The 12,499-nt window shown below is 43.6% G+C and overlaps 1 protein-coding gene across 1 annotated transcript in view; it reads left to right on the top strand.

The window, feature by feature from the left end:
• The window catches only part of grapa (GRB2 related adaptor protein a), a 28,288-nt gene that overhangs the window by 14,350 nt on the left and 1,439 nt on the right, over positions 1 to 12,499 (top strand). The window contains exon 4 of the mRNA XM_041956718.1: positions 3,071 to 3,239. Coding sequence (XP_041812652.1) covers positions 3,071 to 3,239 — 169 coding nt within the window. The remainder of the gene's footprint in view (positions 1 to 3,070; positions 3,240 to 12,499) is intronic.

Below are 12,499 nucleotides of genomic sequence, written 5' to 3'. Positions count from 1 at the left end.
GGGGCAGAAGATGTGATGTTGTGGTTTAAGTGTCGCTCCATGAATATTTGAAGCAATTCCACTCAACTGTATGGAGACGCTGCAGGAAGTTTTTGGTTTGATTCAGCTCACTATTATTATAATATCTGTGATAAAATGCTCTCATACATTAGGACAAATTTTATATCTGAAGGTTTTAGGGGTTTTTTTTTTATTTCACGTCTTGTTTAATCAGAGCTTTAACACCTCGAGTTGCCGGTCTGACATAATGGCTGGGGCAGAGATTCAGTGTAATTCTGTCCTATATTAACTGGAATTAGTCTGAAAATCCTTTTCCAACTTGTACAAAGTTGAAAACTGCCGGGTTACATAATCCATGGCAGTGTCCCAAAAAGTAACTTTCTATTTTATCTTTATCGCATTGTGCATTGTGAGAGGTTAGAGTTTCCACACCTCTGTCAGGAGCCCCGATAAACACATTGCCTTAAAATGTCAGATTTGGAGCTTTTTTTTTGTTTGTTTAAATCAAGACAACAGAAATGTTTTTGTATTCTAAAGATTACATAAAAACACACTGAGAGTAAACGCCAGACGTGATGTTGTTTCTGTTACAGCTGCAGGAAATGTAACAAGATGTGGTGAACAGGGGTGACTTAAAACGATGACTTGTTTCCTCTTTCCTTCCTTCGAAGTGTTTGATGTTCTTTATTCTACATGACATTATTGTCAATCCCCTAAAGGTAAAGTCCTTGCCCTGTCGACATCCTGTCTTTAATCTCCAACCCCCCAAACTGCAATTCACTTGTCACAGGATCTGAACTCTCCTTATTTTTTCTTTGTCATCCATTTTTCTATCCGGTGAGGACTCTGGGCTGGCTCACAATGCTTCTGTCTGGCTCAGACCAACTGCTGCACAGCTGGTGGCAGTAACAAAGCCCAGCCAGTAGGGTGCAGCAGATGGCGTCGGACAACAAAGGACGGCGTGGGGCTGATGGAGGTCATTCACAGAGACGATCCCAATTTTGTGAGTCTAGCTGTTTCCAGAGCTGAGTCAAGAGAGGCAATGGAGCAGATAACAAGAGGAATTGCGATAGGGAGGGAAAAGTTAGACAGAAGTCAGATAATAGAGAAGAGGAGCACAGCGCCACAGGCGAAGAAAAAGCAAAGAAAGACAGATAGCAGCGCTGCTCACACAGAATGAGTTAATGCTCAAAGGCTACAGAGGCTGGTACAGTGTCAATCCCAACACACGTCAGAAAAACCTCTCCCTCTGGCTCCAAACCTTTCAACGACAACAACAACAAAAAAAGCACCCTCGATTTTTTTTCACACTCAATTTTTGGGAGCGCGGGTGAGGGCGAGAGGAGAGAAATGAGGACACGCGGGGTGAATCGGAGACGGCGGGGAGAGAAGGGGAGGGCGGAGGCGTAGCTGAATGCCATCCAGTCATCGGGGAGTCGGGCGTGCTCGTTCGCGGAGCTCAGCGTCTGAATAGAGAAAGGAATTCTGGCTGAAACAAGCTGATGCTCATTTACTCTCTCCAGGCTTGGAGCGGCGCCAGTCAGACTAGATAGAGGAGGAGTTTGGTGAGACCACAGATGCTATGTTGTGTTTATTCAAGAGCAAGGGCATGTCATCTATAGGAAGAATTCAAAGACACACCAGTGATGTACCAACAATAATAATTTAAAAAAAAAGATGACGAATGCTATTTTCCTCTTCAGCATTGTTATTCAAAACATGGGAAATAAGATTTTAACAATCTTTAACATCAGTTTAACACACACACACACACAAACACACTTCTGTGAAGTGTTTAGAAGTAAGGGGGAGTTGTATGAACTTCCGCCGCACATTAGATGCTGTTATATAACAGCCCGATCATGGTGAGATGTCCAGATTTTCTAAAGATAAGCCGGTAAGTTACTTAGCAACCATCACAGAGCAAGATAGGGGAGCAGGTATGATTGCCAATATTAGCGGACTATTAAGTCTTTTAATCACAACAACATGGCATGCACTCCAACGCTGTGGCTGCCTTTATTCTATTATCTTTCAGCTACGCTCAGTCATTTTGCTCCTCCAGCAACCCTCTACTAATCAAAATGTGATGTTTAATGTTATAAATCAGTGGTATAAAACGGAGCCTCACAGATAAACCACAAACCTGTGTAACAGTTTGTTTTCTCGTACATCACACTGTGTGAAGAACGAGTGAAAACACGTTCAAATGGGCGTTAGGTCTGTTTGGCATCTGCTTTGCACAGAAACCCCCAGACCCACAGAGCAGGTGCAAATGTCAGTGCCTGCTGTTTTAACTCCAAACATCACTAAAAGCACTCACTATTAGCTGCGTCCAGTTTGCACCAGCGTGGGCTTCGCTTCATAAATACAGTGACTGTAAGAACCTTTTGTCTGTCTTAGTGCCATCCCATCATTGGGTTTTTCACTACTTGGTTTGAAAAAGATAACTAGAAGTGGTCACTCCAAACTGAAGAGGACTGCAGTGACATGCACGCCAGCCCCAACAGCTGACAGCTGTGGAGTTAAAGGGGGGCGCTTTGAGGACTAAAGGCCAAGACTGTTGGTCTCAACCCAAAGCTGCTCCAGATTTATTGTGTGCAGAAAGCCAGTTGTGCATGTGAAGACACAAAAACACTGTGAGACAGGACTCAGGGAATTATGAGCCACTGTCTGTCAGGCTCCATGCCTGAGACAGATGCTGCTTCAAGTGCTCTGACACCAAATGCACCGCTCAGATTTTTAGCTGGAATCCTAAACGATGCACCCACATGTTGGTAAATTAAGTTTGAGAGCAAATGAAGTGGCAGAATTATATTTTTTATTTACTCAGAACTAGATATTAAAAATGTGTCTCATGAGGCTGAGGCAGTTGTTGAGCAGCTGTTTTGCAGACTAAAATGTCATTTAGAAAACTGAGCTCATGGCCAGTAGTTTATATCAGCGCTGAGTTCCTACAGCCGTGAGTGAGGAGGTTTTATTTCCAGCCAAACACTTGCTGTGATTCGCTGATCAACTGGTATTATTCCTGTAAGTTGAGAAATGACTTTTGAGCTTGTTTCTTTCACAGCTACGGGGACCATGTTCAGCACTTCAAGGTACTGCAGGATCGCTGTGGTCAGTACTACGTGTGGGACGAGCTCTTCTCCTCCCTGAACGAGCTGGTGGAGTTCTACCATGGCAACAGCATCGCTAAGGAGAGGACCGTCTTTCTGAGGGACCCCGAGCACTTCGCCAGGGTGAGGTTTCTTTCTGTCTTTCTTCCCTGCATTTCGACTGTCTCCAACACTTTGTTACCGAGCCCTCTTGTTAAGGCAGAGCAGTGTTGGCTAATGTTACTTTTACGCGTGAGCACTGACACAGCCACAGGATTGGACACCTTCCACTGGTACGCAGCTACGCCCGAGAAGTAAGAAAGAAACCGAAACAATGCAAACGTGTTGGGGATTTTCTTTTGTCGCTTTTTGTGTCATCAAAAGGAACAAGGAAATACAGTAAAAACATAGCTGAAAACTACATATCTCAAATTGCAAGACTAGCGCGTTGGTTACTTGTTACGGCAAAAAGTAATCGGAGTACTCTTGTTCACCATTACAGCCCTTTCCCACGTGAAACCATTACTGGCTCGGACATGCTTACAAAAAAAAGATTCATAATTGACTAAATTTAGCTTGAGATCATTGAACAGTAAGAGCATTTTTGCTTGGGAAGAGAAAATTCTAACTTTTACGAATTACGTCCAAACAGCCAAACATCTTGACACCGCTGATTTATTCCCTCAGTATCATCCTCACTCGTTTCCTCTTAGACTTTGTGCACGCTGCGTCATGTGTTGTCATTTTGATTTTGAGGAAGCAGTATAGAATTTAGGAAAATGCGTTCTTTTTTTACTTCACATTGTTCCCGCTGCAGATCTGAGTGCTCTGCCTCCGTCTCTGAGAACTCACCCGAACCCACTGCAGTTATTTAGCACTATTTATTTTGCAAAGTCAATTTCAGCCTGGTCTCTAAACCGTTTGAAACACATCTGTTGTCTCCTTCGTCTTCCCTCCTCTCTTTAATCCGCCGGAGATTTAAACAAGTACCTGATGAGACTTTAAGACACAGCGAAGCAGCGTTTTGACAGAAAAGCACAGATTCTGTCCTCTCTGTCGTCAAATCAGCGCGTTCTCACCAAACATAACGAGCTGCCCAGGTGTTCGTATTTCATTTTGCTGCCACTTCGAGGCATGACCAGCGCTCTTAATGGAGCTGACAGCTGTGGGAACGCTCCATATGTGTGGAGCTGCTGTGACTGTGGCAGCAGGATTTGACGTGGAGGTGCAGCTTGTAATGAAAGATCACAGGACCGCCGTCGGTTTGGAGCAGAACCAAATCAGTCATCTCAGGCACCGAGCCAGAGGGAGCGAGCACCGCAGCACTGAAGAAAACTGATTTACTGGGCAATTATTATTTATATATCTGCCATGATTAAGGTGCTACGCATCAAGTTGGGACAGAACATTACTTCCTGGTTGAGGTTTTGACTCCCAGCTATCATTTATGAGATATTCCTGATCTTAATGTACTTCTTTTGTGAGGTGAAATAGGTGGTTGGATAAGAACATACATATTAACATGTAGATTAAGTGTCTAAAACACACTAAGTACACAATAATGCTATGGCAGGACATCTAGGCGTATCCCAAATTTCATCTTCACAGTACGATATGGCAGGTAGCTCCCATGATGGTGTCACTGTGGGAGAAGTTGTTATTTTTGCCATTGTGAAGTCATTACGCAGGCAGGATCACATTGCATGTTCAGTATTCCTGGGAGTGGCAGGCGAGCCGCGCCCCCGCGGGCGAACCCGGACGCCACGGAGGGATGTGATCCGCAGCCGTCGTGACATGACAGCATGTTTGTGTCACGGCGACACCAGCCGCGTGCTAATACTCATCACATCATATCCTCTTCTGCCGGGAGCAGAGCGCCGCTCATTAGGGAGCCGAGCATCCAGCGTGTCACGCGTGAAGCAAGCGATGTCAGGATGTAGAGGAAGGTGGCGCACGGAGGGAATATTTGGTTTGAAATAGGCGGGAGTGTCAGGAATCCAGCAATGAGAGCTGGAATGGATCGTTTTCGGTTGGGTTGACATGCTTGGTCACATGAGGATACTTTCTAAAATCTCTGATTCTTTATGGTTATGGTATGGTTTTGAGTGAAATACCTGAACAACCATTGGCTGGATTACCATGAAATCTGGTACATTTTTGCCCCCCTCTGAATGACTTGTCCTGATTTTATTGTAAGTCAACATGCGATCACTGGATAAAATGGTGGAGCTGCAGCAGCTGTGAGGATGTGGTTGGGGTTGATGAAATCCAAAAAAGATAACAGAAAAAACTGCCAAAAACTGCAAGTTTACAATGCATCAGGTCTCTTTTTTGTCGGGATGCAGAGCTGAGGAGGAGCCTGCTCTGCTTCACTTTCGTTTTCCCAGGAAAGCAAACATTCACTCGAGCCGTAACATTAAGAGTAATATCAACACATTCAAAGTCTCATGAATTTTTAAAATTATGATAAATAATGATAATGATAGTATCTCATATTCTATGTGGCATATGGCGCTTCGCTAATTCTCTGCTTCCTGGTGAGCTCAAGTCAAGGATTAACAAGATGTGACACGTTACATTTAGGTCACATTACTCATTAGAGATGCATCTCATCGTTTGTGGCCACGAGCCCATTACTCGCATGTAAGAAAACAGGATTAATAAGGAATGTCGAAGTCTGACCAGTTACCACTTCTTCAGCTCTCCTCTCACAGTTTCTGGCCATTTTAATGCTTCTTAACACCCTCATTCACAAACAGCTCAGATGAGAACAACTTCCGGCTTTCTACGTCCATTTTGCTGCCTCCCGTCGTCGTGCACGATCCTGCAGACTGGCTCTGTTTGAAACCAGTTCTTTGACTCCCCTGGTTCATTGTGCTGGAAAATCAAACCTCGCACTTCATTCAAGTAAATAAAAAGAAGTGACGAGGCTTTGGCATCTAAGGCGCTGCCATGCAGATGGCCTGCCGCCGCCGCCGCTTCGGGGTATTTCTGAAATGATTAGATAGGAAGTGAGGGGTTTAGTCGCCAATGAGTCAGCGCTGTTAATAGAACTAAAGTGAGGGAGGAAGCAACACACATGCACGCACGTCCTCCGATGTCCAGAAGGTATTTCGTAACATTTTCGAGCAGGTATTGGTATTCTGCCAAGGCAGCACATTGCATTTCTTTCACTTTTGGCTCAATCTTATTTGTATTCTGCTTTGAGTGGGTGCAATAATATGTGTCTATAAAAATGAAGAGGAAACAAAGCCTGAAGGAACAGACTCATTGCAATTGTTTAAAATACATCGCCTGCAGTTCTCATGAACATGTGAATGAATACAAAGATGGACACGATTGCTAATTTAAAAAAAAAAAAAAAGATACTGCAATATCTTCATGCCCACACGATCAGCACAAGCAGCTCTTGATGAAAATCTGATTGGTTGAGATGCGTTGGGTGCGTGAGCCTGTCTGAGTCTTCTGTTCTTCTGAAGATGATCCACATCTATCGATCTTTGTGACGTGTGAGCTTTACTTCAATAAATCTCTCCAGCTCTTCGCCCACCTCTCTTCATATACTCGCTGTGGTGTAATAGAATAAAGAGCTGCGTTAAAGCCAGCAGGATTTTGGACGTTTCTCCAAAAACCTACATTTTAAAACTGAGTCGTTTTTACTCAAAATCTTCATTTATCCAGAGACGGTTTGCCGAGCAGCCAGACCGCCGCAGCGCTCCGCCCGGCGGAGCAGGAGACCTTCAGATGAGGATGACAGGTTTTGGTGCTCAAAATAGATTTTTGTTTTACAAAGCAGCTTCTCGCAAATCTAGTTCTCGTTTAGGAGCATCCTGCCTCGCACCTGAACAGCTTCACGCGTGTTCTAAGTCACTGGGGATGTTGCGCGGTATGTTCGGCCCTGCGAGTGAGCGCAGCTGGAGCAGGTGCGAGTGGCGAATTTAGCTTCAGGGTGTTATGATGGTGGTTAAACTGAAGCCGCTCGTCCCATGGGAGTATGAAAAACTATACGACCTAAATTCTGTCACAGTCTGAAGCTCTTTAATGGGAGAAAAAAACAGCAGGTCTTTCTTAGCATGTTATTTTCTAGTATTCATACAGTAGTTTATGTAGCTGCGCCACCAGCATGGATCCACTGGTCTGCCATGGCTTCTGATAAACTGGAGCAAAGTAAACTTGTAATACTCGTAAGACTTCAGACAGATGCTGCATTCTTTGCCTGTTTTACAGACATTCACTGCTGTTATAAAAAGGATTTAAGACCATAACAGACTGTTTCTGCCTGTTAATTTCATTGCTATTTTATACTCCATTTATTCTCTCTATTAGATTTAAGTGTGATGACGTACTGAGCTGCTCAACTCTCTCTGTATCCTCCATGAATTAACAGGTATTAGCTTCACTGGTGTCCCTTCAGGTAATCTTGATAATATGGCTAAACGGCTGAAGCGACCGTAGCCACCCACACCTTCAAAGCTGTTCCTGAGCTTTATCCACTGATTGTGTATTCAGGAGCTTCCATCTAATCTTACAGCTGCTGCAGGGTGCAGATCCCAGGGGGTTCGGAGGGGATAAGTCCCCTCCAGCTTCTAAAAAACATGAACTTTTCCCCCAATAAGTATTTCTAAATAAATGATGGAGTTGAAAATATATATTTAATAGGAGACGATGCCACTGTTGAAATAAGTCACACGTAAACGCAACACTTTTTGAAGGTTTTGTTTATGTCCCCCCTGTGTATCCTGCTCAGTGGTCTGAACCGCTGTGTCTCCTAAAGTAAGTGAGAATTTGGAAAATGAAGTTAACGGTTTACTTCACCCTGATACCTTTGCTTGCTATTGGACTACGTTTCCCAGATTTCACCTCTGTAGCACCTGAGCTGTGTCTGCAGGTAACTGTTCATAGTCCTGTGATGGATTAAATCTACCCATCAGCAGAATAAAAAGTTCAGACTGTGTTTACCTCCTCAAGTGAATGAACGTATTCCCAGCTGCATCCATATTTAGACATGGCTAGCTCAGGTTACACTGATCGTACTGTAAGTCGTAATGAGATCTGCACGCTTCAGGCTGTTATTACAGTAATGACACTCAGCACACGGAATGACTCTGAATATGCTGGAAAGAACGTTTTAAATGTGTCTTAAATGTCCTTTATTGGTCGTTGTTAAAGACGGCAACAAAATTCTGCTAAATTTAGACCCCATATTGGACAAATTAACAAAAAAATTGCAAGATGCAAGATAATGACAGCAGTGTCGTTCAGTGTGAGGGTCCTGTAGCTTCAGGAAATGCACATCTGTTATCAGATAAAACAGTGAGCTTCTTTGTATTTAATGTTAATGTTTCATATATTTCAACAGATGATCCCACGATGTGATGAGTCTCCAGCTCAGAACTAATGACCTGACTGCATCAGGAATATGCTTGTTGAAGGTCCGTCGGGGCAGTTTATGTTACTTAATGTATGTTATTCTGCCTCAGGTCTGGATGAAGTGGTCATAGGTCACCTCGCTGTTCTGTTTTAGTATTCAGGTCTAATGAGGGTTGCGTGCCAGGTGAGCCTTGTTTACATACATGACTGTACGGTCCGGAAAATGTGTTGTGTAGCCACGATTTGTGCTGCAAATGTTGGATTCTGGAACAAGCCAATCAGCAAACCCAGGATGCAGGAAAAGACGCATCAACATGTTTGACAACTTCCATATACAGTCTCCTCATGTCATTCCATCATTAACACACTGGCTGCGATTTTTCTTGCACTGCAGGTCACCGGGTTGTTCTGACCTTGAGATAATATGCATCACAACATGCCTCGTGGTTCAGGGTGGCGTGCTGAAGGTGCTGTGTTTACCTACATGGCTACGCGGCCTTAGAGGAAATCTGTCATCCCACATCAGCTCACAGCACCTTCGTCATACCTTTACATCTGTGGCCCTGTTTACTCCGCAGCTGCTTTAATGAGAGTCTCAAGGGGACAAACTGGACATTTACTGTCTACTTTAACAATACAAATAGACAATGATGCAGCACCAAGGAAGCATTTTGTCTCACTGTCTGCCAAAACTGAAAATCTGCTCTTCCCGTGTAAGAAGTTGATTATGCCACATGATACTGGTTTGCAGCACTTATTCTGCTTCTTGTGCTACTAATTAAGCAGTTATTTTGGACTCATCACAGTTTTGAATCATTTAACAGCTAGATTAGCCTTGTTCCTATCATTTAAAGTTATATATTTTTTAAAAATGCATATTAAATAATGCATTTTATTAAATTAATCTTGTATGTCTCTTGAATGTGTTTCTACAGCCTGCATCCTACAATCTCCACCCTACCTTTTCTCCATTAGCTTCTAAGGTTTTTGGCACGTCATGGTCATCGGCGATGACAGGCTAGAAACACATTAGAAAACATTCAATTTAGCTCGGATCCAAACTGTCTTTTTGACTGTCATTTCGGATAAATCACGGTCAGCCGGTCTTCGTATCTGCGGGGTTGCGTCACGGCCTTCGGCGTCAACAGAGCTCCATCACCCACTGAATGTCTCTCACAGAGCGCGTCTCTAAAACGCAGCCTTCACTCCGTTGCGGTTTCAATCACAGAAACGATGATGTCGGAGAGATAACAAGCCAACTTAATGGCGACGTGCAGCAAACCTTTTCCCGCCTTGTGCATCATACTGAAACTCCCACCTGGTTACTCCACGTCCGCCTGCTCTGCCTTCGCGGCCGCGTTGTGTTTGCTCCATGTGCATGTAAAATATTAATAGCGTGCCCACCTCTTCAGTTGCCCGCACACTATTTCATCTTCTCCTTTAACACAAGTGTTAGCAAGTGACACTAAAAGCACAAAAACACAAGGAAAAACTAGCTCTAGCATTGCTCCCTTTAGAGCTTTAGATTATTAAATGAATGCATGGAAACAGGATTACAGAGAAATCATGTTAACTTCAACCCATGTACTGTAAATGCCTCACGGAAATAACGCCTTAAGCTGATTGCTCACTGTTTGACTCCTCTTGTTCTTGACTATATGGGTCAGTTTCACATACATAAACTCAATCTGTCGAGGACCTCATTGCAGCGCTTTCTGTGTTGTCCCTCCTATTGTGCAGTTTGCAGACTAATTCCACATCAGCTCATTACATGGCCCCAGATCACTTCTTATCGCACCATAGCAGGATGGGAAATAATTCTGTTTTTTTTTTTTTTTACCCATTTCTCCTCCATAACATTTCCCTTATGTCCTCGTGTTTGGAAGCTTTCTCTTCAAACAAAAAGCCTGTTCATGCAAAACTTTGACCTCTTTTTGACACTTTCCAAGCGGTAACAGAGGCGGCGTCAAAGGCAATTTTTCTGCCTTAAACGCCCCGTGTGTGTGTGTTTGTGTGTATGTAGAGGCAAATCTAGTATAAAGCTGTGGTCCATTGATGTTACAGAGTAATTTGTTCCACTGTCAGCGCTCGCTCTGTGTCGGAGCAGACGCCGGAGAGGACGATGATCACAAGGCAGCCAAGCGCAGCCGATAGGGTCGGAGCGTATTTCCCCTTCCAAACCGTTGCTCCTCACAAGCTGGCTGGGCAAAAAAATGAATGGCTCGAGACGCAGGACTGCACATGCAAACGCGGCGGACAAATAGAGGCCTGCACGCTCAACGAGTAACAGGGTGTACGTGCACAAGAGGTCTAGACTAGATCAGCGAAACCAGAAAAGATAAGTCTGTGAGGATTTTACAGATCTGTGGGATTGATAGATTGTGTTTGTGTCTCCTGATCCGGATCCTTCTGTCTGGTTAGAGTCCGCCTCTGCCTGGATGCCATTATGTTAGAGACAAAACAGTCCACAGCAATAAAGCCCAGACCTGCAACACCGATACCGACACACAAACACACGTAAAAAAAAACAAAAACAATATTGGTATTCTTTCCAGTGTCTCAGCTCCCTCCCAGTTCACATCACATCCACTTTGCTCTGTGTGAGTGCAACTGACAGCTGAGAGAGGTTAGTTAAGTTCAAGACGCCCTCCTCAAAATAGGCGCTTTTACTCTGCTGCTCTTAAACTGCTTTTACTTCACGAGTCAACAGAGATCAGAGGAGGCCGGCTATCAGGAGAGAAGAAAAACACTACTTCTGTGAACTCAAAGAAAAACACAGCGAGACAGAGAAAGCACAACGTGCGGCAGCCCGAATTGAAAGCAGCTCTCCTTGCTGTGAGTCGCTGTCAAACATCACAGATTAACAGAGGGCTGTATTTAGTGTGTGTGTAAAGGTGTGAACACCTGTCTAACCCTCACACACACACTATTCTGGGCCTGGTAGTAAATTGTTCAAAGACGATCACGCTCTTAATTAAGAGTGCTTTTAACTGATTGGCCACAGGAAGTGAACAGATCATTCTCTTTGACAATATTTTGACCATTTTGAACTTTATGTATGATTTGTTAACTTTAAGTTATATTTCTGTGGTGTAACCAAACAACGCTGTAGCTGTAGCTGTAGCATCAAACTAGTTTCACCATAGTGCTCAATGTGGACTTTGCGCCCTAACTTATGAGAAAGCTCACGTACTGCTGGTCCAGCGGGCCAGTTCCCCAGTCAGCTGAGCAGCAGTGATGATTACTGACCAAAGATCAGTCAGGAGGAAAAACTATGCGTCTCATTGAATATTTAATTTCATGCCGATTGTCTTCTTCTGTCTGTGTGCTGCCGCCAGGGTCAAACCTTTCTCATCATCTTAATATTTAATATGGATGGACTGAGTGACCGTGGTCTGGTTGAATAAATGTTAAATGAAAAAGATAAATAAAATATTGGTACTTTAAAGGAACATTGATGATTAAATGGACACAATATCAGCTGGTCCGTAAACCCAACATCAAGGCGCTGCGTTTTTGTTCAACACAACTATACAGGTAACAAGTGCAACTTTAAAACTGTGTCATAGCTTTTGTTGTTGAACTGAGAAAAACGCCCACATTGACCACCATGAATTTTTCAGTTCATTCTGGAATTTTCCAAACCAACAGAATTATATTTCTGATCCTGTGAACAATATTGATAATAAAGAAGGAGTATAAAGAACCATCATACACAAGTATTGCTTGAATTGAAATAAGAGTAGTGAAGTCAAAGAGACGACCATTTTTCTCTGATGTCCAGGGGAAAAGCAGCTTGCAGTTTCCCCCAGCTTCCAGGCTTTGTGCTAAGCTAAGATAACCAGCTGTTAGCTGCAGCCACATATTTAGCATACAGGCACGAGGGTGGCAGCAATCCAAACTCCTGGCAAGAAAGTAAATAAGCCTATTTTCCCAAAGTGACTATTCCTTTAAGGTCAAACAAATTACTCTCTTATCTCTTCCAAAAGTCTATGAAATTATACTGTATAATTATTATTTAGGGGGGTTGGGAC

This window comes from Chelmon rostratus, chromosome 17 (genome assembly GCF_017976325.1).
Source record: "Chelmon rostratus isolate fCheRos1 chromosome 17, fCheRos1.pri, whole genome shotgun sequence".
Lineage (NCBI taxonomy): Eukaryota > Metazoa > Chordata > Actinopteri > Chaetodontiformes > Chaetodontidae > Chelmon > Chelmon rostratus.
Note: the sequence above shows the minus strand (reverse complement) of the source record. Positions and strands in the feature narration are given on the sequence as shown.